The 26050-nt window shown below is 38.7% G+C and overlaps 2 protein-coding genes across 2 annotated transcripts; both read right to left on the bottom strand.

Annotated features, from left to right (window-relative positions):
* Window positions 1-13204: 13204 nt before the first annotated feature.
* On the bottom strand, window positions 13205-15976 carry LOC149265963 (uncharacterized). Its single transcript, XM_089406668.1, has one exon. It carries the CDS (start codon window positions 15974-15976, stop codon window positions 13205-13207), a length of 2772 nt encoding a protein of 923 aa, XP_089262794.1.
* Window positions 15973-17217, bottom strand: LOC149265962 (uncharacterized). Its single transcript, XM_089406666.1, has one exon. The coding sequence runs from the start codon at window positions 17215-17217 to the stop codon at window positions 15973-15975; it is 1245 nt and encodes a 414-aa protein (XP_089262792.1).
* Between the last annotated feature and the right edge of the window lie 8833 nt (window positions 17218-26050).

Below are 26050 nucleotides of genomic sequence, written 5' to 3'. Positions count from 1 at the left end.
TTGCCAAATACTGGGTTGTATACGAAATCAGTTATAGAAGCAAGTGAGGTGAAGAAACATCTGCAGCAACTGCTGGAGCAGGGTTTCATTTGACCAAGTACATCACCATGTGGGTCACCCATCATCATTATGCCAAAGAAGGATGGGACTTGGCGGATGTGTATAGATTACAGGACATTAAATAAAATCACACTCAAGAACAGATACCTCTTTCCCAGGATAGATGATCTACTAGATCAGTTGTAGCAAGAAAAATGTTTCACCAAGCTGGACTCAAAGCCTAGATATCTCCAGGTTCGAGTCAAAGAAGAAGATACATGGAAGACCGCCTTCAAAACCAGGCAAGGTTTGTATGAGTGGTTAGTTATGCCATTTGGCCTATGTAATGCACTAGCTACATTTATGAGATTAATGAATGTTGTACAGAACCCTGTTATAGATTCATTTGGTATTGTATATTTGGATGATGTACTGGTATATAGTGCTACTTGGGAGGAGCATATTTCACATTTGTCGTAGATGTTCAAAACATTGAAGAAGCACCAACTTCTAGCAATTCTCAAGAAGTGTGAGTTTGCGCAGCAGTCCTTGGTGTATTTAGGATATGTGATTGGTGGAGGAGGATTGAAGATAGATCCTTCCAAGATGGAGGCCATCATGAAATGACCAATGCCTACTAATGTTACTCAGGTTAGGAATTTCATTGGAGCAACACAATACCTGAGGAAATTCATAGCCTCGTTTTTAGTAGTAGCAACACTGCTCCATGCCATAACAACAAGTGTCAAGAGTTTCTAGTGGGGAAAAGGGTAGAAGAAGGCTTTTGACGATTTAAAGAAGAAGATCAGTGAAGCACTAGTTATAGCATTACCAAACTTGCAACATCCCTTTGAAGTGGAGACAGATGCAAGTGGGTATGTTTTGGGAGTTCTCTTGATGCAAGGAGGAAGGCCTGTTTTCTACCATTCTAGAGTATTTCATGGGGCAGTTCTTAACTATCCTATCTACAATAAGGAGCTCTATTCCATGGTGCAATATGTTAATTAGTGGAAGCACTATTTGATGGGAAAGGAGACAATAATCCACATGGATCACCAGCCATTACAATACCTTCAGACCCAGAATAAATTACAACAGACTATGCATTACAAGTGGATGTGGTTCTTACAACAGTTTCATTTGGTGATCAAGTATAAGAAGGGAAACACAAACAAGTTGGCTGATATGCTTCCAAGGCCACCCACATCAAATATTACAAGATTTGGGGACTCTTATGCACATGGAGCTTTTCACCCATGATGCATATAGAGAGGCATATTGAGAAGATGAGGATTTCAAGGAGGTGTATCAGCATTTGCAGAGTCAGATTCATGTGCACAATGGTGACATCACCATTGACTACCATCTCTAGGATGGGTTACTCTATAGGTTGGCTATGCTATGTGTTCCTAAAGGTGAGTGTTTACCGCTGATTAGAGAGCCTCGTACCTCCAAGGTTCTAGGGAAATTTGGTGTAGGGAAGATCGTGGCTAACTTGTAGAGGTATGTGTATTGGCCCAAGAAGCAAGAACAAGTAGCTAGGTTCATAAGAGGTTGCATGCTTTGTTTTACCAGCAAGCCTAGCAACAAGAAACAGGGTTTGAATCATCCCTTACCTGTACCTACTCGTCCTTGGGAAATCATTTCCATGGAATTTGTGGGAGGTTTACTGACAACCAGGAAGGGACATTACTACCTGTTTGTGGTAGTTTATAGGTTTAGCAAGATGTGTGTTGTGATGCCAAGTAAAAATACCATGAATGAACAAGAAGCAACAAACTTGTTCTTTGGAAAAGTCTAGGTACACTTTGGGATACCAAGGAGCATCATTTTAGACAGGGATACATGATTTATCAGTGCATTCTAGAGTACATTGTGGAAGAAGATCGACACGAATTTGAAGAGATCTACAATATTCCATCCACACACAAATGGGTAGAAAAAAGTGGTTAACATGAATTTGGTGCAGCTTTTGAGGAGTTACAATGAGAAGCATTCGAAGGCTTAGGATGAAAATATGGTATATATACATCATTATTATAACAAAGTGGCTGACACTTCTACAAGAAAGTCCCCATTTGAAATTTGTTTTGGATATTTTCCACCTTCACCTTCGGATATTACATATGGGTAATGAGGAGGATTGAAGGAAGACATTATAAGAGATGCTTTGAGGGTTGAAAATTTTATAGAGAAGATCACGCAGATCCATCTACAGGTATAGGAAACACTGCAAAATTCATAGGTGAAGTATAAGGCCAGGTTGATCAGCACATAATAGAGAAATCATTCAAGGTGGGAGACAAAGTACGGCTACAGTTGAACAAGTAGAGGCTGTAGGGGACTGGTAAGAAAATTAAGGCTCTAAGGTATGGTCCCTTTAAGACACTGGAAAAGGTTGGTGATAATTCCTAGCGACTCAGTTTAGCACCATATATGCGCATCTACTCAATTGTAAATGTGGAGAATTTGAAACTCTGTGAGCCTTCCATGCTAGATTAGGAAGAGGAACAGGTCCTACCTTTTGTGGAGGATTTGGGAACAGACGCTCAGGCAGAGTTGATAGAAGATACAATTTTGTAGAAGAGGTCCAAAACTACAAGACAAGGGCAACAAGGCCTTTGGTAGATTGGGTTGAAGGGACAACTTTCAGGCAAAGCTAAAGGGTACACCAGAGAGAAGGCGGAGGAAAAATTTATTCAACTCATTCAGTAAAAGCGTTTGGAGACAAAAATCCTCTCAAAATGGGGAGGTGTGATCCAAATTGGATCATTATATTTTTGGTCATCCCTATCGATGCATTTTGAGTAGAACTGCAGAATATTTGGTTTAGATATCCATCTCGAAAACAAATTGTCTTTCAATATTTTTACCTTTCTATTCATGCTGGCAAGACAATAACACCTGTTGGTCATAACGGATTTGGAAAAAGCACAATTATTTCCATATTTAAACGCTTCTATGATCCCTATGCAGGTCATTTTCAACCCTCTCCTATCAATGAAAACATCACTCAATAGCCACTCTCTTTTCCAAAATAGACAAATACTAGACATCATTCAACAGATAGAAGTGAAATATGAGAAAAATTCCAATAGTTTCCGTATATGCACACATCTTCCGTATATGCCCAGTTTCCGTATATGCCCACATCTTCCGTATATGCCCAGTTTCCGTATATGCCCACATCTTCCGTATATGCGCACATCTTCCGTATATGCCCAGTTTCCGTATATGCCTACATCTTCCGTATATGCCCAGTTTCCGTATATGCCCACATCTTCCGTATATGCCCAGTTTCCGTATATGCCCACATCTTCCGTATATGCGCACATCTTCCGTATATGCCCAGTTTCCGTATATGCCTACATCTTCCGTATATGCCCAGTTTCCGTATATTCCCACATCTTCTGTATATGCCCAGTTTCCGTATATGCCCACATCTTCTGCATATGCGCACATCTTCCGTATATGCCCAGTTTCCGTATATGCCTACATCTTCCGTATATGCGCACATCTTCCCTATATGCCCAGTTTCCGTATATGCACACATCTTCCGTATATGCCCAGTTTCCGTATATGCCTACATCTTCTGTATATGCCCACATCTTCCGTATATGCCCAGTTTCCGTATATGCCTACATCTTCCGTATATGCCCAGTTTCCGTATATGCCCACATCTTCCGTATATGCCCAGTTTCCGTATATGCCCACATCTTCCGTATATGCGCACATCTTCCGTATATGCCCAGTTTCCGTATATGCCCACATCTTCCGTATATGCCCAGTTTCCATATATGCCCACATCTTCCATATATGCGCACATCTTCCGTATATGCCCAGTTTCTGTATATGCCTACATCTTCCGTATATGCGCACATCTTCCCTATATGCCCAGTTTCCGTATATGCACAGATCTTCCGTATATGCCCAGTTTCCGTATATGCCTACATCTTCCGTATATGCCCACATCTTCCGTATATGCCCAATTTCCGTATATGCCTACATCTTCCGTATATGCCCAGTTTCCGTATATGCCCACATCTTCCGTATATGCCCAGTTTCCGTATATGCCCACATCTTCCGTATATGCGCACATCTTCCGTATATGCCCAGTTTCCGTATATGCCCACATCTTCCGTATATGCCCAGTTTCCGTATATGCCCACATCTTCCGTATATGCGCACATCTTCTGTATATGCCCAGTTTCCGTATATGCCTACATCTTCCGTATATGCCCAGTTTCCGTATATGCCCACATCTTCCGTATATGCCCAGTTTCCGTATATGCCCACATCTTCCGCATATGCGCACATCTTCCGTATATGCCCAGTTTCCGTATATGCCTACATCTTCCGTATATGCGCACATCTTCCCTATATGCCCAGTTTCCGTATATGCCCAGTTTCCGTATATGCCTACATCTTCCGTATATGCGCACATCTTCCCTATATGCCCAGTTTCCGTATATGCACACATCTTCCGTATATGCCCAGTTTCCGTATATGCCTACATCTTCTGTATATGCCCACATCTTCCGTATATGCCCAGTTTCCGTATATGCCTACATCTTCCGTATATGCCCAGTTTCCGTATATGCCCACATCTTCCGTATATGCCCAGTTTCCGTATATGCCCACATCTTCCGTATATGCGCACATCTTCCGTATATGCCCAGTTTCCGTATATGCCCACATCTTCCGTATATGCCCAGTTTCCGTATATGCCCACATCTTCCATATATGCGCACATCTTCCGTATATGCCCAGTTTCTGTATATGCCTACATCTTCCGTATATGCGCACATCTTCCCTATATGCCCAGTTTCCGTATATGCACAGATCTTCCGTATATGCCCAGTTTCCGTATATGCCTACATCTTCCGTATATGCCCACATCTTCCGTATATGCCCAGTTTCCGTATATGCCCACATCTTCCGTATATGCCCAGTTTCCGTATATGCCCACATCTTCCGTATATGCGCACATCTTCCGTATATGCCCAGTTTCCGTATATGCCCACATCTTCCGTATATGCCCAGTTTCCGTATATGCCCACATCTTCCGTATATGCGCACATCTTCTGTATATGCCCAGTTTCCGTATATGCCTACATCTTCCGTATATGCCCAGTTTCCGTATATGCCCACATCTTCCGTATATGCCCAGTTTCCGTATATGCCCACATCTTCCGCATATGCGCACATCTTCCGTATATGCCCAGTTTCCGTATATGCCTACATCTTCCGTATATGCGCACATCTTCCCTATATGCCCAGTTTCCGTATATGCCCAGTTTCCGTATATGCCTACATCTTCCGTATATGCCCACATCTTCCGTATATGCCCAATTTCCGTATATGCCTACATCTTCCGTATATGCCCAGTTTCCGTATATGCCCACATCTTCCGTATATGCCCAGTTTCCGTATATGCCCACATCTTCCGTATATGCCTACATCTTCCGTATATGCCCAGTTTCCGTATATGCCCACATCTTCCGTATATGCCCAGTTTCCGTATATGCCCACATCTTTCGTATATGCGCACATCTTCCGTATATGCCCAGTTTGGGCATATGCGCATATCTTCCGTATATGCCCAGTTTCCGTATATGCCCAGTTTCCGTATATGCCCACATTTTCCGTATATGCGCACATCTTCCGTATATGCCCAGTTTCCGTATATGCCTACATCTTCTGTATATTTACACATCTTCCCTATATGCCCAGTTTCCGTATATGCACACATCTTCCGTATATGCCCAGTTTCCGTATATGCCTACATCTTCCGTATATGCCCACATTCCGTATATGCCCACATATCCTACCATGTGAAGATACAAAATCTTGGCCCTTGTTGATCATAGACTTATTGGGCAACTCACTAGGATTTGGCTCTTTCACAAAATTATGAAAACTTGTTTGAAGAATACCTATAAGCCTCATATCAAAAGACACAATGTTGTTGATCTCGTTTCCCGTCAACGATAAAAGTCAACATCCTAGGGACTTTTATATATTCTATGGTGTTTTTATAGAGGTGATACTCCTCTTTCACACACTCACATTTTCTGATTAACTCAAAAATGTGGAATTAAACATTCAACATATTCACCTTTGAGTGGACCATGTGATTTTAAAGAAAATAAATAAAAACAAAAAGAAGTAAATACTATCTAATTAAGTCATTCCATGGCACATATCCATTCACATATCATGAGGGAGACACATTTGAAACAAATACATAGACAAAAAATAAAGAAATGGTCCAAATATTTTAAAGAGCTCTAAAATGATTTCATTCAATATCATAAACAATCATAGGAGAACATTCATGAGATTTCAATGCTTAATTAAAAGTATACGAAACCACAAATTCCATGCGCTCTTGGAAATAGCTCTCTATAAGAGTCAAAAAGACATTACAAACTTTAAGTTCAAATAGAGCAGGTGTGTAAAGTACTCTACAAAATTCCTAATACTTAAATGTAAATTGAATGCATTCATCCTTAAGGGACTAGAATGGAACTCGAATGGGACTCTTGAGGAACAATAAATGGTATATATTAAGCTAGAAGAAAGCAAAAGGAATGCAGACAGAATTACAAATGTATAACAAACTTTACAAAGTTGGATGATTTAAGACTAGGGAGAAATAAATGGGAATTGCTTCAAATAAAATATAGAACACTCACAAAATTGTAGAAGGATGACCGACTTAATGAATTATCTATCCCTTATAGCATCAAATGTTTGAGTATACATTAGTCTTTGCATATTTGTTAATCTAACCAATGGGGAAGTTATTCAGGATTAACAATTTCATTTAAATATTTTCTAAGCCATTCTTTAATATAATCCATAGGAAGGACGATTATGTCGTGTCTTACATCTAATGCAAAAGTATGCTCATATGTTTCTTTTGTATTTGAACATAATTGATTGATGACTGATAGTTGGTCTTCATTCTCATTATTATATGTAACTAACCATTTTTTTATTTCTTCCTTCAAAGAATTTGTTAAGTTGTCGAACTCATTACCCCATAATGTCTTAATAACTTCCAATTCTTGTAGCACATCTTTTGGAACTAACATGGAGTCTGTAATCATTCTTGACCCTTGAATATCTTCAACAACTTTAATACATTTAAAGAAACTATTGCTTCGTTAGTCATTAATCTTTGTACACTCAAAAATAGCATCATTTAACATTTTGATTCTAGCATATAATCTTGCCTTTATCTATTTTATTTGCTCCCCATTTGAAATCCCTTGTTGGGTTTTTTATGCCTACTCAATATGAAGATGCACTAGGGACTAAAACTAATTGAACCAAAGTATGATTTCTTATTAACAAAAAAATAATGCTATGAAAATTACCTACATGTTTTTTTTTGGCATTAAGGTTCAAAAATTGATTTAATGGAGGTATGATTCTTTATTATCAAAAATAAACCTTACACAAGTGTTACACGGAAGCATAGTCCTTGCCATTGAAAATAGGGATTATGTTGCTAGAAAATTTGCACATAGAAGGTGATAACATGATACATATAAAGTATACTATGAGATATTTAAACTAAAGTAAAGGGCATCATCAACCAAGAACAATGTAAACACCCTTATACTCTTATGAATGGAAAATTCCTTTTGGGAGTGTATTTGTAGTAGGGAGAGGCATATGAGGATTGTACCAACTAGCCTTGGGAAGACTAGGCCCGTAATGTGTTCAGAACCAAATTGAAAATGTGCCCAAGTACTAGAGACCACATACCATGACTAGACAACTAAACTAAATGAAATGTATCCAAAGTTAGAAATTTGGGAGGATGCAAAAGGCAACACAAGGACCAGCTCAAAACAAGGACCCATCATTGTGTTGTGTAGAAAGAGAACAAAAAACATGGGCACTTGCAATAACAAGCCAAACTACCAAACCAAAGAGATACACAGTGACCCATGAATTGAAAACAAACACTGAAACAAGGAGGTAGTTATATAGAGCGACATTTAGCGAATTTGCAGAGCGCCAACAAAATATTGTGTCAACCACTGCAATCCTGGAAACCCTAGTGAAGATTCGCAACCATGGGGCTAAATTCCTGCGCTTATAAAGAAAACCCAAAACTGCCTCAACGATCATAAGCCAAAGAGGGATAAGTGTTCGTTATATACACTCACTTAACACTCGCATTACACACCCACTTCATGTGAACCTTCCTCTAAAATGCATCCATGATCAAACTCGAAAGCTAGAAATTGCAAACCAAGAGGTCCCTCTCCCGCCACTTGCCTACAGTTATGGCAATTTGACAAAGTTTGTTGTGGTTGAGCCCTAAGAGGGTAAAATCACCACACATAGGTCATAGCTAGATAGGTGGTGACCTCAGCTCTCTTCGTCCTTCTTCTTCATTGCCTTATAACACATGTCAATCATGCATGCTCACGTGGTTGGAAACCTTAAAAACACCCCATCCGTGTAATTTGATTTAAAACCTTAATAGACAATTGCTTTCATAGTTTATATAAAGGCTTAAACTACAATTTCTCTTCGCTTTTGTTAGAAATAGTAATTACTCCGGCATGTGGAGTTGGCTAAACATAGAGAGTCAATTAACTAAGTGATTGAGTGGTTGAGTGTTGAGTCAAGTCAAATTAAGTGACAGACCACTTTGAGTGTGTGGTTGCATGTCAAGATATTTAGGCAAGTAGTTAGTTGGAAAGGATAAATACCCTTCACCAGATTCATTATAATTATCATGTTTGATGTGTGAATTCATACTTTGTGTTTTCTACCTTTCCAACAGCTTTATGTAAACAGTGCTAAATAATTGAATCGTCGAGCAACTTCATGGGTCATGTCTAGGCGACTTCTTTGAGCTTTGGGCAAATTCACAAAGATCTCCTCCGTTTCAAATCTCCAACATACTTTATGCAATAAACTCAAAGGAAGAAAACAGCACTACAGTCAGAATCTTGAGCTCCCCACGTCCATACATCTTCATTGATCTCCGGGTATATTTTTCAAACATTGTTTTTCTTGGGCCGAAACGTTAACGGTGCGAGATTATTCTCCATGGAATAGAAGAAACCTATTGGAAGGCGACAAGTCAAAATCTCTCATTTCCGCGTTTAGAAAACCCGGTGGATCTCCTTAATTCTCGTGGAGCCGTTTTAAATGAATTCAATTGTGAAACTGCAAACTTTCACTATACCATTCCAACCATTCAAATTCACGCTAGAATGGCTGATGAAAGTTGATAGCTATCAAAAGATTTATAAGGTTGAGAATTTGTGAGGCTGGTTAAGAATAAAGGCGGAAAACAAAAAATTAATTTGGAAATTCTTGACTTCATCTTTAAATTATGTATATCACTAAACATATTCTTAAATTATTAAACTAAATCCATAAGTTCATAATTTTTCAGTTTTTAAAGAATGGAAATTCTAAAACTTCATTTTAAAGAGACCACCCCTATCAATGAAAATTCTGAAACCCCATTCTAAAAAGACCATGCCTATGAACTTAACTAGATTTAAAAATAAAAACTACCACCCAAAACATTGCATCTTAATCCACTTCATTTAATTTATCCTCCCAGTAAATTTAAGACTCAAAAATCCCCACTTCGTATCCAAAAGCATTCAAACAACTACTAGATTCGACGAAGAAAGACACTGAGAGGTCGAACATGGGCAAGTTGGGTTCGTGCAGCAGCAGTCATGTGTTTCTACCAGCAAGTTGTATTGTGCAACAATTCTCTGTCAGGCCTGTCCGGACTCCACTGGATGCATCTAATCAATGGACTTCCCGATTTATTAACCACTGCAAGCAGCCAACGCGTCTGAATTTTATACATGTATTTAGGTTACAGATGATCGAAATGGCAAACCAGCTTCATTCATTTAGTCTTAGATACTGTTAATAATTCTCTGTTTGGCAAAAATCCCTCTCCCGCCACTGTACTCCTCTTCCATTGCCAGTGTACTTTCCGCCCACACAGATTTCACTGGTCATTTGTAAGGAGGCCTCCATGCGCTGCAGTCACTAACAATGCAGGATCCATCTGCCTTCCATGATGGATAGTTGAGGTTGCTGATGAGTTCCGGTTTCGAATCCCGGGGATAGACAAAGGATTTGTTCCCACTTATGCTGCCGATCTGGGTTTGATTGTAACCAAAATAGTAGAGGAACAGAAAATGGTCCTTTGAATCGCTTTCATAGACCAGCCCGGGGTCCAGAGCTTCACGGGATTTAGCTCCCCTGTTCCCAAGTCAAATCCTGTGGTTGAAGAGCCCGTGTCATTTGTTATATGAGCATTCGCATTGTCCATTGTGGTTGCTGCAGAAATGAGAAAAAATGAATCAAAACTGAAATTGGGCTTCTGGAATTTGACCCCAGGCTTTCAAATTTGTTGATAACTTGAGCTTCCCAGAATCATACTTGTAGTCATGAGAGCAGATTTGATTGCCGAGGCGCGGATTTCTTCCAAATTGCTAATGTCGTGGAGAGCCTTTGCAGAACTTATCGTTTAACACAACATGCCCTGCGAATAAGTAGTCCGGATGAATCGTGGAAGGTTTGAACTTTCAATTCAAAAATGTGCGCGCCCATCTGTGAAATTTGATATGAAATTTGCGCGCCCAACTGTGGAGTTTGAACTCCTCCACACAGAATTTGACATTAAATACATGTGGGTACATGTCATTAACTACATCAGAGAGCGGGAAGTCTGAGCAGTGAACCATGCTGCAGCCGGTGCAGTGTAGTCGCCGGAAAATCCCTATGCGTAGATGGTATTTATAACATGGGTCAAGTATGGGTTGCGGGCAGGTCGGAGGGCTTTTTGCGGGCAGGTCGGAGGGGTATGATCGATGCCGGCGACAGCAATCGACGGGCTCTGACACAGGTACCCCCATAGCATTAACTTTGCTATGGGGGTGGAAATAGGAATTGCCCATCCCGTCACTGGGGAATAAAAGGCAGTACATTCCAGATTTGAAGCAGGAAATCCGCTTTAATATTGAAATGACAAGTTCAAGTTTGTTACCCTGAATCTGTTACTTGAATGCTTTAAGTAATTGTACGTCTATCAGAAAGCTTACACTTCTGACGATATCAATAATGATCCACCGCAGAGCATTGACCAGGGTATACTCTGCTTTGGATGGTGACTGATCTGCTGGTCTGCTTTGGTTGGTTGTTGATCCGGTGAGAAGCAGGTTTGGAATTTGATGAGTATTTGACAGCTAACAAAAATTATGAAAAGTCAGGGAGGTAAAGAAAAATGAAACCCTAAATTTCATGTTTGTATTTAAGTTGCTCTTCATTAAAAGTTTTAATGAGTGGTTTAAATAGAATTCAAGTTACACAATCTGCTTAGTTGTAGAATTTATTTTTTGTCACCATTTTTTGATTGATTTTCTAAAAATGAGATTTTTACGAATATAAAAAGGAATAAAAAAAATTGGAGCAATGGCATTTTTTTAATTGGACATAATTGGCATACATTTTATAAAAAATAGACTAGTGAACTATTATGTTTTTTCTTTTAAGACTAACTACTTTCTAACCTACTTTAAAAAAATTACATAAAACAATAACAAAAAAATTGACTCTCACCAACCTACATAAAATATAAAGTTACAATCGTGAAAAATAAATGACATTCCAAACTTGAAACTTAAAATGACTGACCAGGAAAATTTGAAATTCTAAACCTGATAGAAAATGTATATAAATTACATGATCCAACTAAATATACACTATTTTATGTGGTTACTATGAAGTCAATAATTGATTTACCTACTTACCGAGACAAAACAAATATACATAGTGGAGTTAATACTTTGCGAAGCCACCGCTTGTTATTGACCGTCCACATGGTACGAGGGCATAAAGATTGATTGGCAGGTAAGTATGCCCATCTACCAGAGAACTTACATTTCTCATAGGTGGACAAGGTTGATTGGCACAATGTTACACTTCTCATGGGTACTGCAGAAGGTTGATTTAATGTTTTAGGCAATGTGCATCTCAGAAAACTTACACTTCTCATGAGGGCATGCAATTGACTGGTAGAAATTATCTGTGGACAAGCACAGATAAAACCTTGATATATCTGTGTCATAACCTTGTTATATTTTGGTACGTCCATGCCTAAAATCTTGATGTAACATATTTCTGTTTATTGTTTTATAAAACATCAAAATTTCACGTGTATATATGAAAAAATTGTCTGATAGTCTTACCACAGGTACATCGTGGCCCATATACAATTGACACAAGCCCCACATTGTAAATAAAACTGTAGTGTAAAGAATTTATAAATTAGTTTGGAAAAAACATAAAAATTTAAAAATTAAATTATAGTTGTTAAATTTCAAAATTTTTGATACTCGAAATGTTTTTAATATATTAAATCTCTTTGGAAAATTCAAACACTCCAACCATCTAATTTAAGAAAAAAAATAAAATTAAAATTAAGAAAAGTTCTACCCACTGTACAAACAAAATTTTTATAATCTCGATTGACAACGCCTTAAATAAATATCGCTGAGCATCAAATAATCTATGCAAATTTCTTCAAATTTTCTTTTCGAATTTTCGCCACCCAGATTCCAAGCATCCCAGAGGTCTATCAAGTCGAACCTGGGAACTGATTGAGATAGCACTTTGTAATTCATTTATTCGTCTTCCTCACATGTGGGGTTTTGAAACTTCAATGGCATTTTTATTTACTTGTATGATAAAAATAAAATAGGTAATACTTATTATATATGATAATTTTCATTTATTTTATTTTTTAAAATCTAATTATAAATTAATTGTTAATGGCTAATAAGGATAACACATATGAGGGATGGTGTTGTTTAATTATAAGAATTTTTTTGAGTTTTTGGTTGTATTGTCAAATCTTGTGTTGTTTAAACTAGGTTTTTTTTGTTTTTTTTCAAAGAAAAAAAAGCTTTATGTATTATATGAAATATATAAGAGCTGAATAATACATTCTTTCTCTGATTGGGCAGAAACAGAGATATGATCCCATAAGTATATGAGGAAAAAACCTATATCTGAAGAGCTAATTGACTCAGGATTCGATTCTGATAAAGTCTGATATCAAAAACTCAAAAAAGAATACGACAGCCATGTATTTTCTTTACAAATCTGGAAGGGCAAAATCAGATATCTGATAATGGGAATCATCAGATACAATTTCGAGATGCCAAAATTCTGAAGAAGAAAAGAGTCCCTTTTTTGAGAGACCGTCTGCTGTACTGTTTTCTTCCCTATTGATGTGCTGAATAGAGCAATTCTCCAGGCAGGACCAGTAGAACTGTATCCTATCTCTCCAACCAGACAGATGATGAACCTGAATGAAGTTTTTCTGGTTAACTGAATCAACCCATAGCTTTGAATCACCATAAAAAGCCATCTGCTGAATGTCTAGGAATATGCAAAATTTCAGAAGGCCAGAGAGAGCCATAGCTTCCGCCATATTATTGGATCCCTGGCCCCCATGCCAAAAAGCAGAGAATTGAGAGCTTGCAGAAATATTTATGTGGAAGCCGCATCCACATTGACCCTGTTGAGCTGCCCCATCGAAAAAGGCTGATGGCTGATGAAGACGAACAATAGAAAGCCTGTCTGAGGATGAGATTAAATTCTTCGCTGGTTCCTGAGGGAATGATTCAGCATAAACAGAGATTAGATCAAAAACCTTAGCTGGGGAAAATTTGGAATGGTTAAAAATGCAAGAGTTTCGCCATTTCCATATAAACCATAATGATAAGATGCCAATTCTGCGCCATAATATCTTTTTCTTGCTGCAATCCATGAGCCACTCCTGAATCGATAACAGCCTATCAATCTTGAAACCATAGGCGTGTTCTAAATCTTGCCATATATGAAGTGAATGCTTGCAATTCAGAAAGATGTGGAGGTTCGATTCCGCCTCTTCCCTGCATAAAGAACAAACATTAGGACCAAACCAACCTCTCTTCAATAAATTTTCCCATGTCAAATTCCGATTATGGAAAACGAGCCAGGCGAAAAGGACCATCTTCATAGGACAGCCGTCCTTCCAGAAAATGAGGGGGAATGATGGGGACCAGGAGGAATGCTGCCCAATCAACAGCTGATATAAACCTTTGACTGATATATTATTCGGATCACCAGAAATGTCCCAAGCTAAACAATCTGAATCTCTTGTACAGGTGATACCCCCATTTTGAAGACGACGGACAATGCTAAACCACATCTGTTCACAGTATTTTGGAATGTTCAGGTCTGAAGAAACTTTCCAACGCGGCACAGGACCATCCCATGCAGCGATCAACTTGTCCCAGAAAAAAATACCGCCTCTATGGAGATGATTAATGAGAGAGCTAGGGATTTCAATAACCTCTGATCCACACCTAAAGCGATCTTTGCCAATAATGATTTTGTTGCCCTTATGAAATTGCCATATCAGCTGCTCCAGAACGATAGCCTCAACTTTTCGAAAACTACGCCAAATGGGAGAACCATATTGAACACCTAATTTGCCTCTTCGATACCATGCATCCAAATCCTTATTGGCAAGATATTTGGATTTAATCAGCCGGCTCCATAGACCATCCCCTTGAATAGCTCTCCATAATGATTTGCAAAGGAGGGCTCTGCCGAAGATTTTCAGATTTAATAAACCCCAACCGCCCAAAGATTTAGGAGATGAGATGCCAGAAAGCTTAACAAGATGATATTTATGCTTCTCTGCCCGACCCCCCCAAATGAAATTAGCCGATAGACTGTTCATACTGTTGATTATACTCGCTGGTAGGTGGAAAAGGTGAGCCCAATAAACGAACAGTTGATTTAGAATGGATTGAACTAAAACGATTCTCCCAGCCAGAGAAAGACACCGGAATTCCCAACCTGAGATTCTTCTATAAAATCTGTCCACCAGCCAGGACCAATCAGCTCTGGAATAGCCTGTCGCTTTGATCCTGAACCCCAAATAGTTAATACCATTGCTGATATGGGATGCTTTTACCCCAAAAAGATTAGATAGCCAAGTAACATCATCCAGCTTTAGGTCAGAATGGAAAATAGAAGATTTGTCCAGATTAATCTGAAGTCCCGAGGCCCTTTGAAAATTATTCAAAATCTTATGAATATGTAACCAGGTAGCCCTGCAAAACATTGCAAATAATAATATGTCGTCGACGAATAAATTGTGAGACAGTGATATGTTCCTGCAGATATTAAGAGGGCGCCATATGTTCTCATCAACGGCTTTTTGGATGTGTAAACTGAGGGAGTCGATGGCTAAAATAAATAATAATGGGGACAAAGCACATCCCTGTCGGAGCCCCCTCTCAGCTCTGAAGAAGGAAGTCGGGAGGCCATTTATGATTATAGCATAATCCACAGGGTCGATACACGCCATAATCCATCTGATCATGTTGCTGTTCAGCCCAATTTTTGCCAATAAACACTTGATATAGGCCCAATCAATACAATCATATGCTTTCCTTAGGTCAACTTTAAGAAGGACCGCTTCACTTTTCTTAGAATGAATAGCAAATAATGCCTCCTGAGTCACAGCTACTGCATCATGGATGCTCCTACCCTTAAGAAAACCAAACTGCTCCTTAGATATAGTATCTGATAATTTATCTTTCAGCCTCTGAGCAATGATCTTTGACATTATCTTGAAAGTGGTGTTGCATAATGAAATAGGCCGATAGTCCGAGAAAGTCAGGGCTTCCTGTTTCTTTGGGATGAGGGTCAAATATGTTGAGCAGAGCTGCCTGCTGATCATCCCCCCCATTCTGATTTCCTCTAACATCCTTAGAAGATCAGACTTGATATAATCAAAGAAATGTATAAAAAATTCAATAGACCAGCCATCTGGTCCAGGGCTTTTGTCCCGGCTGAAAGATTTCATAGTCGCCAATAATTCCTCCTCTGAAATGGGTCGAAAAGCCGGACATTTTCTTCTTCATTAAACATCACCGAGTATGCTTCGATCCCCCATAAGATATCCTGGAAACTTCTTCGATCCATCCTCTGATATTGCTTCCTGAAGTGAGAGACTGCATGCTCAGCAATATCTTTTTGAGATAAGAGCTCCACCCCATTCTCATCTTTAATTTTCCATATGGAATTATTTAGCCTTCTGGCGTTAGCATACCTCTGGAAAAACTTTGAGTTTTTGTCGCCTTCTTTCATCCAAACAGCTCTGCTTTTCAGGCGCCAATAAATTTCTTCCTTTTTTAGAAATTGCATCTTCTTTTTCTGAAGGTCCTTAACAAGTTGTCTCTTTTCAAAAGATAGAGAATTATAATCTGAAGAAACCGACAATTGCTGTAATTGATCAATGATGTCCATATATTCTCTCCTGTCAGCTAATCTCTTCAGTTTCTGCCAATTTTTAACAACCTTCCGAATATTTATCATCTTGTTCAAAAAAGACTCCTGATGCGAATACGTTCCACTAGGTTCGTAATCGCGCCAAGCTTTAACCACCATGTCGATAAATTCGGGATCCCCAAGGCATTGTCTGTTAAACTTAAACGGCAAACCTTTATTGAAAGCCAAGGACTGCCAGCCCATGAGAATCGGTCGGTGATCTGATATAAGAGAGATATCCACTGATGAAAAGGGCATTCCAAGGATATCAATCAGCGAGGCGTGAATAAGAAATCTATCGAGCCGTTTTGCAATGTACGCCTCCCCACATCTCCCATTGTCCCAGGTAGGACAGATAGAGGAAGGGAGAATGTCGATGAAATCCCTCTTGAGAAATTCATTTCGAACCATGGGAGCAATGGAGTCCGACTTCTTCCCCTTCCCCCATACTTCATCAGAAGATAAAGTTAAATTCAAATCACCTGCAATCAATAACGAGCCAATATCAAAAACTTCAGATGCAAAGAGGCGGACCCAAAAGTCTGATCTGTTCCGGTAAGGAGCATAAATATTCAGTATGTTGATGCGGCAATTTAGACCTCTGACATGAGCAGAGATAAGAATACCAGCAATGCATTTATATGCCTTTGCATTAATCCACCGAGGATCCCAAATGACAGCCAGGCCACCTGAAAGACCAACAGCATCTGTAGCAGATATATACCATGAAGGAAGCATTTTGCGGAAATAAGAGATAGTAACATGAACAGGATGCATAGTCTCCTGAATTACAATAATTTTAGGAGATTTTGACCAGAACAGATTTTTTAAGGCTAAGAACTTCATCTCAGCTCCCAGCCCCGGATGTTTACAGAAAGGATAAAATTCATTTAGATGGAAAATCGGCCTTTCCAGCTCTAAGAGGCCCATTAACAGGAATATCAGAGATAGGAACGTCGACCAGGGATAAATTTCTGAAGCAGCAGTCCGAAACTAATCCCCTTCCCCGAAAATGTCTGCTGCCTCTTTTTTCCTTCTTTCGAACAGTGATATTCATAGCAGAAGAGGGGCTAATACGAGGTGAAATAGGAGCAGGAGGTTTATGAACAGTCAGAGGGGCTAGTTCCAGCGATTTCTTGGACAACAAATGGTCTAAGTCACTACCAATAGAATTGGTAGGTGAATTTGGGGAGGCGCCTTTATCCTCCGGAGAGGGATCGATCAAGATAGGAGAATGATTGGAGGAATTAATCTTTGCCGATGAAAGAGTGATGTCAGGCGGAATCAGGACAGTATCATCACCGGATGGGTCGATGGGCTGGACCGGGGGAAGAGGAAGCTCATACTCGGAAGCAGTCTCTAAATCCGGCATCGAAGGGGATACCCTCAAAAGAGGATCAGGGACATCAGATCGGTGGGATAAAGGCATCAGCCCTTCGGATGGAGAAACAGGACTGCAGTCATGCGGAGAAACATCAGAAGACAGAGGATCATTTGGGATAGCAGAAGGCCGCGATGAAGAAAAGGGAAATTCGGCAAACTTAGTAAGACGATGATGCTTTCTACCCTTAGCCCGCTTATTCGGGCAGTTCGAAAAAAGGTGACCAGTATGGTGACATGCAGCACACCGAAACGGTATACCCCAGTAATCCAGCCTTTGTCTCATCGATAAATCCCTCCAGCAAATGTCGATATGCTCAGGGAAGCCGCCTCTGTAGGATCTTTCGATCAATATCCAAGCGACCCGCTTGTCTTTCTCAGCCCGGCACCAAGGATCTACATATACACTTCTACCAACGGCATTACCGATCTCTGATAGAATCTCAGGAGTCCAGAAGTCGAGTGGAAGACCCGGGAGTTTCAACCAAATGAGATTGTTTGTCGGGGTATTACTGAGAGGATTGAATCCCAGATACCATCTGTGCAGCGAGAGAAAGCTGCGGCCACATACCCATTGGAGATTCAAGATGGCATCCCGATCTTCAGCACTTAAAAAATGGAAGCAGAACCACTCTTTCAGCAACTTAGCAATAATGGGGGTATATCCAATTAAGGGCTTCCAGCGAGCTTCTAACCAGGCACGCATCTGATTTTCATCCAGAACCGGGAAATACCATTTCCCGATCAGAGCCTTACCCTGAAGGCTATCAATACGGTCCGATAACTGAGTGCTGTCAATCCTAATAGCATTAGGAGAAGGAGATGTCTTCGCCGGCTTGAAAGATTTGCTAGTACGACCCCCTGATAGAATTTTTGAATTCTGGTGTGACTCATCGAATGCTGACTGAGAGGGAATCGAAGGATGGACAAGTAAGTCATCCAAGGTGGATGGCCAGTCAGAGGAAGGCTTGGTCAATTGGAGACGAGATTCAGCTTGTATGGCCGCAAGGACCATCGCCTCGGTGGCAGATGAGTCAGATTTAAAATCCGACATTATAAAGGAGATGAATAAAAAACAATCATGTCACCCTCAAGAAATAATAGCAGAATCGAAGTAGGTAAAGAAGGACAGATTTCCAGACAAAACGGCTGCGGACTAGATCTACAAATCAAGAAAACAGTCCTTTCTGACAGGGGAAGCAGCTGGAATCAATACCTCCGATCCCAAGGAAGTGAAATTTGAATTCCAGGCGGAAAACCACTATACCAGAGGATGAAACCAGCCAAAAGGGGCAGCTGAGTCCGAAAACCAGATAACCAGAAGGGAAAACCATGGAATAAGGAAAGCGAGGTCAGGGGATATCAGAGTGGCAATGGATGCATCCGCAAAAACAAAATATGCATTTTCACCATCGAGGGCCCTATTTGCATCTGAAATCTGAGCAAGGATTAGACAGTGAAACAGCTACACTGAACACTCAGGCAATTAATCCAAGTCCAGCACCGAGAACTCCAACAATTCATATGCAAGACCCTTTAAATTATGAAAGAGCGAAAACGAGCTTCCACAAAAGTAAAACCTGATATAATAGATAATCCGTGCTGAAGAACGCCAGAAAGACTGGAACTATGATGCCAAAATATGATTCTAAAACATACTATATGTAGAGAAAGAGAGGAGATAGCTTAAATGCATACCTGGTAATGCCGACCAATCGAACATGGGGAGCACAAAAGCGGTGAATAAGTCTATTGAATCCGTCATTCATGCACTTTACGAGCAGACCAGCAGGATGGTAAGAAAAGGAGTTCATAAGATTCTATTGACCGAGAATGAAAAGTTCAGGAAGAAAACTAAATCCTTGGGATCGAGGGTAGTTTATCGATAAAGAGCTGCATGCAAAGTGACATAAGATGACTCCAAGTGTCGACGGTCTTTTGCAGGAGCTAGCACAAGGAACTAGACTGTCATAATGTGCAGGAGGTGGCTAATAGCGCACAGACTTTTGCAGGAGGTGGCTAATAGCGCACAGGGAATGACAGAGGAATGTTCATGCAATATGCCAGAAACAACAGGTGTCATTAACATACCGATACATATGGCCTGAACATAAGCCGGAACCCCATGAACGATCGTCGCGCACTACCAGGTTGCTCCAGGTCGCCTAGCAGCCCTCACCCAGCCACTCAGCCACTCAGCCACTCAAATTATGGAGAGTTCACAACTCAAAGTTGTGATTCCAACACTCAAATTGTGGAGAGTTCAAAACTCAAAATTGTGATTCCAGCAAAGGCTAGCAGGATTTTAAGCAATTTTGATCCTCCAAATAGCCTAACAAATAGCCTACGACCACCTCAAATATGCCCTAAAAGTGCTTTTGCTTGGTTAAAACCTTGTCTTTCTAGGACATGAAGAAACAAGTTAATGGCCCATAAATTTTGCCACCTTATGGACCACCAACTCGGTAATTCCACGTGTTGCAATGCCTTCATTCGAGACGTGTTGCAATGCCTTCATTCGAGAATAGCAGTGATGATTATTCCCACTACTTGTTTGACAACTGAGTTATGATAAGTTTTACCACTATATAGAAAATAAAAAATAATGATAATGATTATTATTTGGGAAATTTTAATAAGATAGTTATCATCAACTATTATTTTAAAATAAAAATTAACTCTTTAAACCATACCACTAAAAATATTTAATTAATAATTCTTTCCAATTTATTTATTAACTTATTCAAATTAGATGACATAATAAAAATATATTTAATTATTTGTTCAATGATTTAAGATTTCAAGGTACCACAATAATATGATGATGATTAACTTCCACTCATACCTATTTGGTTTATATGATAGGAATTATTTAATATTTTGTTTCTATATTAGAAAAGCAGTGAGAGAAGCATTCCAAGATCACCATAGTTTCCCTAATTCGTGTGATATTATTTTGAAAGTTATATCTAATGTGATTATAAGATAGGACAATATAAGAGAAGTATTTTTCATCTTCCACGCTCTTAATATAGGAACAACTCTTTCATCCCATGAATTGGTCAATGCCTAGTTTCAATATGAAGATTACTTATTATCTTAACAATGTCCATTTTCTTCTTAACACTAGTCAATGCAAATAGATATTTTGATTTTCAAGATTACATAGATATTTTTTATTTGGGTGATTGGGGTTGATCAAATTCTTATAATATATGTCCTTCTTCCCTCGAACTCTTTATAGCCCCACAATTTATCCTTCAATTTTGAAGTAATAATAGTTTTAGTATTATCATTATTTTGCAAAATGATCTCCTCCTTTATCCCCCAATAGTCTAGTAAATACATGGGGTTTTGGTTGGAGTTAGAAGCAATTTTAGGAAACCTCTTCGCTCCCATCTCGTATAACTTCTTCTTAAACATAATATACATATTCATAGCCATGCTTTCAATGGGAGAAAGATTTGTTTCAATTAGGGGGAAAGGCTTGTTTCAATCAAGAGGATAGGGTAGAGAGCATTTTCTTTAATCTTGATATTGCAGGTTATATTTACCTCTTTTGAATCTATTCAATTTTCTTCCACCCAAGCTTCACATCCATATAAAAAAACAACAGTGGCAAGAGTCTCAGAGAGGAGTTTCTTAATCACATATCCAAAGATATGCTAACTTACAATCCTTTTCAAGCCCATAGTAAGTTTTTCAATTTCCATTTATCATTTTATCAATGTCATAATTATAATTGAGCCTTTAATGGATGTCAATTCTAAGATTTGTATGAATGAAATTCTTCTAAGTATTTTTTTCATATATGAATGTATCATATGTGATCTTCTTGGATTTAATTATCATGACTTTATTTTTGTTGGTATTAACAATCATACCCATGTTGGAGCATGAATCTTGGAGGATTCTTAGTTACTTCTCGAGATTGTAATAATTTCTCGCTAAAATAACAATAACATCAACATAAAGGAGAAGAGTTATGACTATAACAATGAGTGTCGGGGCAACATAACCTACATTTTCCAAACTTTTCTAGCTTATCAATGTATATGCTTAAAAGGATAGGGGATAAGCGACATCCTTGCTTAACTTCGATATTGCATTTAATTTCTTCGACCAACGCTCAGGGGTCCTAAGCTTGGGAATAATATTCTTGTACAACCTTGTCACAACAACCCTCAATTAGATAGGAATCATTATCTCGTGTAGCCTCTTCCATAACTTTGTCCTAAGAACGATCATCATCATCATCATATAAATTGAGTTATAAATCATTTATTTGAGAAATAGAGATGAGTGCTACAAACTAACACAATTTGACCATCTAATTGAGAAAAAAAAATAATACATAATTATTGAGTGATGTGCTTTCCTTTATATGAATTTTTGTTTTCTTCTCTTTTTAACATATATCCACCTAACAATATTATTCTATTTATTTTAAATTTTTCAATTTGCAAGTGTTTTAAACTCTTTGATATGATTATAATCAATTCCTTCTCCCCTCTTTCACAATAAAAAAATGTGAATAAACCCTAAACCATCAAAAAGGCATTTATATCATACCTTGTTAAAGCGGGAAAGAATACATAGGAGAAACAAGAAGATATTTTAACATTCGAATCAAAGAGCACACCGTTGATTTACAAAGAGAAAGAACCTCAAAATTTGCCTTAGCAGATCATGTTCACTCTTCCCAACACTACATCTGTATGGAAGAAGCCAAGTTAATTAAAAAAGAAGACCATTATCCTAAAAGGAAAGTCAAAGAAGCCATTGAAATAGAAAAAAGAAAAAACAACTTAAATCGAGACAATGGTTTAAAACTTAGCAATGCGTGGAAACCATTATTGAAAGACATTAAATAATTACTATTTCTTAACTCATTCATTTCCCATAAATCAATTCGCTCTTAATCAATATACATAATAAAAAATGTATTCCAAAACTGTATAAAACTCATTCAAAAAAAAAATTCTAAAAACTTTTCCACTTAATAACTAATAACCAATCAAACCTTAAAAACTAGTCAAACCTTAATAATATATGAGTTACTATTTCATAACTCATCCATTTCCAATAAATCTATTCGCCCTTAATTAACAGGAATATATTTTAACATTCCAATCAAAAAGCACACCGATGATTTACGAAGAGAAAGAACCTCAAAATTTGCCTTAGCAGATCATGTTCACTCTTCCCAACACTACATCTGTATGGAACAAGCCAAGTTAATTAAAAAAGAAGACAATTATCTTAAAAGGAAAGCCAAAGAAGCCATTGGAATAGAAAAAAGAAAAAACGACTTAAATCGAGACAATGGTTTAAAACTTAGCAATGCGTGGAAACCATTATTGAAAGACATTAAATAATTACTATTTCTTAACTCATTCTTTTCCCATAAATCAATTCGCTCCTAATCAATATACATAATAAAAATTTTATTCTAAATATAAAACTCATTCAAAAAAAAAAAAATCTAAAAACTTTTCCACTTAATAACTAATAACTAATCAAACCTTAAAAACTAATCAAACCCTAATAATATATGAGTTACTATTTCATAACTCATCCATTTCCAATAAAATCTATTCGCCCTTAATTAATACACATAATATTATCATAATATAATTTTATTCGAAAATTTTATCGATTTAACAACAACATAATTAATCTAAAAACTTATCCACATAATAAAGTTACATGTTTACTTACTATATAGACATTAATAATCAAAATGAGATATTCACATGAAATCCATTAGAATAAAAGTAAAATAAGGTCATGAAGATATATATTTTTTTTTTGGTCAAGTAAGAGTGGAGCCTTCAATTAACTGATAAAAAGATTACATATGGTACACGTCTTTACAAGTGCAAATACCAACAAAAGGCAGATCTGTTGATGATTAACAGTCAACACGGTCAACAAAACCCAGAACCTTACAAATAAAACCTCCGACCATTTTAAAACACGATAGCCATTCGATAACAACGCCATTGATCTGACGGTCCTCAAATAAATCGCATCAGAAACTTGTGCGACCCTTACCCGCTTCACGAAGCCGACAGAGAAAATAAACCAATGGTGTTTAAAACTTCGGGTCCACTCTTGGACTTAACCTTGACCATTTTATCCTTTTGATCAAGAACTCAAATGATCCAACAGTCCTCAATGATATCGCACCGGAAACTTGCCCGACACTTACCCACTTCACGTATCCAATAAAGATTATAAGCCATTGGTCTATAAAAATTCGGGTCCGCTCTTAGACTTAACCTCCGATCATTTTAAAACCCGATATCCATTCGATCGAGCCCCTTTTGATCCGATGGTCCTCAATGATATCAGATCGGAAATTTGCGCGACATTTACCCGCTTTACGAAGCCGATAAAGATTATAAACTATTGATCTATAAATCTTTGGGTCCACTCGTAGACTTAACCTCTGACCATTTTCAAACTCGATAGCCCTTCGATAACGAAGACCATCAAAACATATGGCCTGCAGCCCTTCAACTAGCACGGTTTTTACCAAATACGCATCCCCCGTAGTTAGCTATGACTTTAGCATTGACTGTGGAATCGATGGTTAGGATTTACTGCGTCACTCTCCTACTTCCGCTAGTCCTCCTCCTGCTCATTATTCATGGTCTAGAAGTACTCCATATCTTTGGCTGCCTGTCGTTGACAATCATCACGCAGTTTACCAGAGGGTATAGAATCCCAATCGTACCAAATATAGATTTCCTTACATAGCACTCCTTCATTCACTAGACGATCAGCTAACATATTGGCTTTTCTTCACACATGAATGACGCTGACGATTCTCAGGGTTCGCAAGTGGGAATGAATATGCTGAAATACCTACGCTAGCCTCCAATGTTTCAACACTTTTCCAAGTGTCGTTCCATTACACATTTTCTTGGCCTCATTAATGACCAATTTAGAGTCAACTTCAATGATGGCGTTGTGTAAATTTGACTCGATCAAGATTTCCAGGCACTGCTCTAAGGCCATGAGCTCCACCATGTTATTAGTGGCAGTCCCCAAATGACTATGAAAGATATCCTTTATGCACCCCTGCTCATCTCTTATGACACTGCCAAATCCATCCATCCCTGGGTTGCTCTTAGAGGCCCTGTCTATATTGATTTTCAAAAAACCATGAGGAGGAGGCTACCAGATATCTTTACTAACAGTTGTTTTGCTCACACCCTTGTCAGTGCCTTGGGGAACCATAGAATGGAGACCCAACTACAGCAGTATGCGAGCATCTTGGGGCGAAGGAGGGTTCTCAAGAATTTTCCACATAAGGGCTCCTACTGTGTCTTTGAGCTATTGTAAAATTTGGACAATGATGTTCTGGGTCGAGCATGTTTTGTTCTTGAAAATCCTGCCATTGTGTTCTTTCCAAACATCCCAGATAATAAAGCCTGGAACCAGAGTCCAAGCCTTGCTAATGATTTCAGTACCTGAGAATTCTTACCTCCAATTCTTCAAAGTGTTGGTGATGCTGAGTCTGTCCTTGTCAGTTTTCCTAGAGACTGAGGCCGTCCAATCCCGCAAGGTAGAGGTGAAGGGGCAGAGGTTTAATAAATGTTCCATTGTCTCCTCCTCTAAGCCACATAGATGGAATTTGGATGGGCCAACAAATCCCCTTTTCATAAGATTCTCCCATGTGAGAATTTTCTTTTGGTGAACCAACCACATAAACAACTTGATTTCCATCCATTGCGAGTTCTACCAAAGGTCATTCCAAACCTGATCAGGGTTTGGATAATCAAAACCTAGGGCCATTCGTTTAGCTTCTTTAAGGTTAAAGGTGCCTTCGGTGTTTCGACCCCATCTTAGTTGGTCAGATGAGGATGACACCAAAATCTTCCTCTGTTCCAAGTCAAGAGCAAGAGAATCTGCTTGGGCCTTCAAAGGACTCTCTTCACTATAACCAAGATCCTTCCACATTATCCATTTATCATTGTCCCTTACCTGATCCCAGAAGTCACTTACCATAAGTAAACCTTTGTTGTTGGTGTCATTTTTGAGAGTGGTTAGTTCTTCTCTAAACAAATTTTGTTCCTGCTACCAGTTATCCTCCCAAAACTGTGCAAGGTTCCCAACTTGAATCTCTCAAAAACTATGTTGTTGGACAATGGCTCTATTCTCCCAAGCAAGGTTCCAAATGTGGGAGCCCTTGATGAGCCCTGACATTCGGATATGATCC

This window comes from Pinus tabuliformis, chromosome 6 (assembly GCF_031772625.1).
Source record: "Pinus tabuliformis cultivar Carrire ecotype Pingquan chromosome 6, CPIR1, whole genome shotgun sequence".
NCBI classification, from domain to species: domain Eukaryota; kingdom Viridiplantae; phylum Streptophyta; class Pinopsida; order Pinales; family Pinaceae; genus Pinus; species Pinus tabuliformis.
The sequence above is the reverse complement of the archived record's forward strand: the minus strand, read 5'-3'. Positions and strand labels throughout refer to the sequence as shown.

What these genes read in the sequence shown, in the direction of transcription:
- LOC149265963 (XM_089406668.1), bottom strand. Translation starts at nt 15,976, where the DNA reads ATGAAATCTTTCAGCCGGGACAAAAGCCCTGGACCAGATGGCTGGTCT.
- LOC149265962 (XM_089406666.1), bottom strand. Translation starts at nt 17,217, where the DNA reads ATGCATCCTGTTCATGTTACTATCTCTTATTTCCGCAAAATGCTTCCT.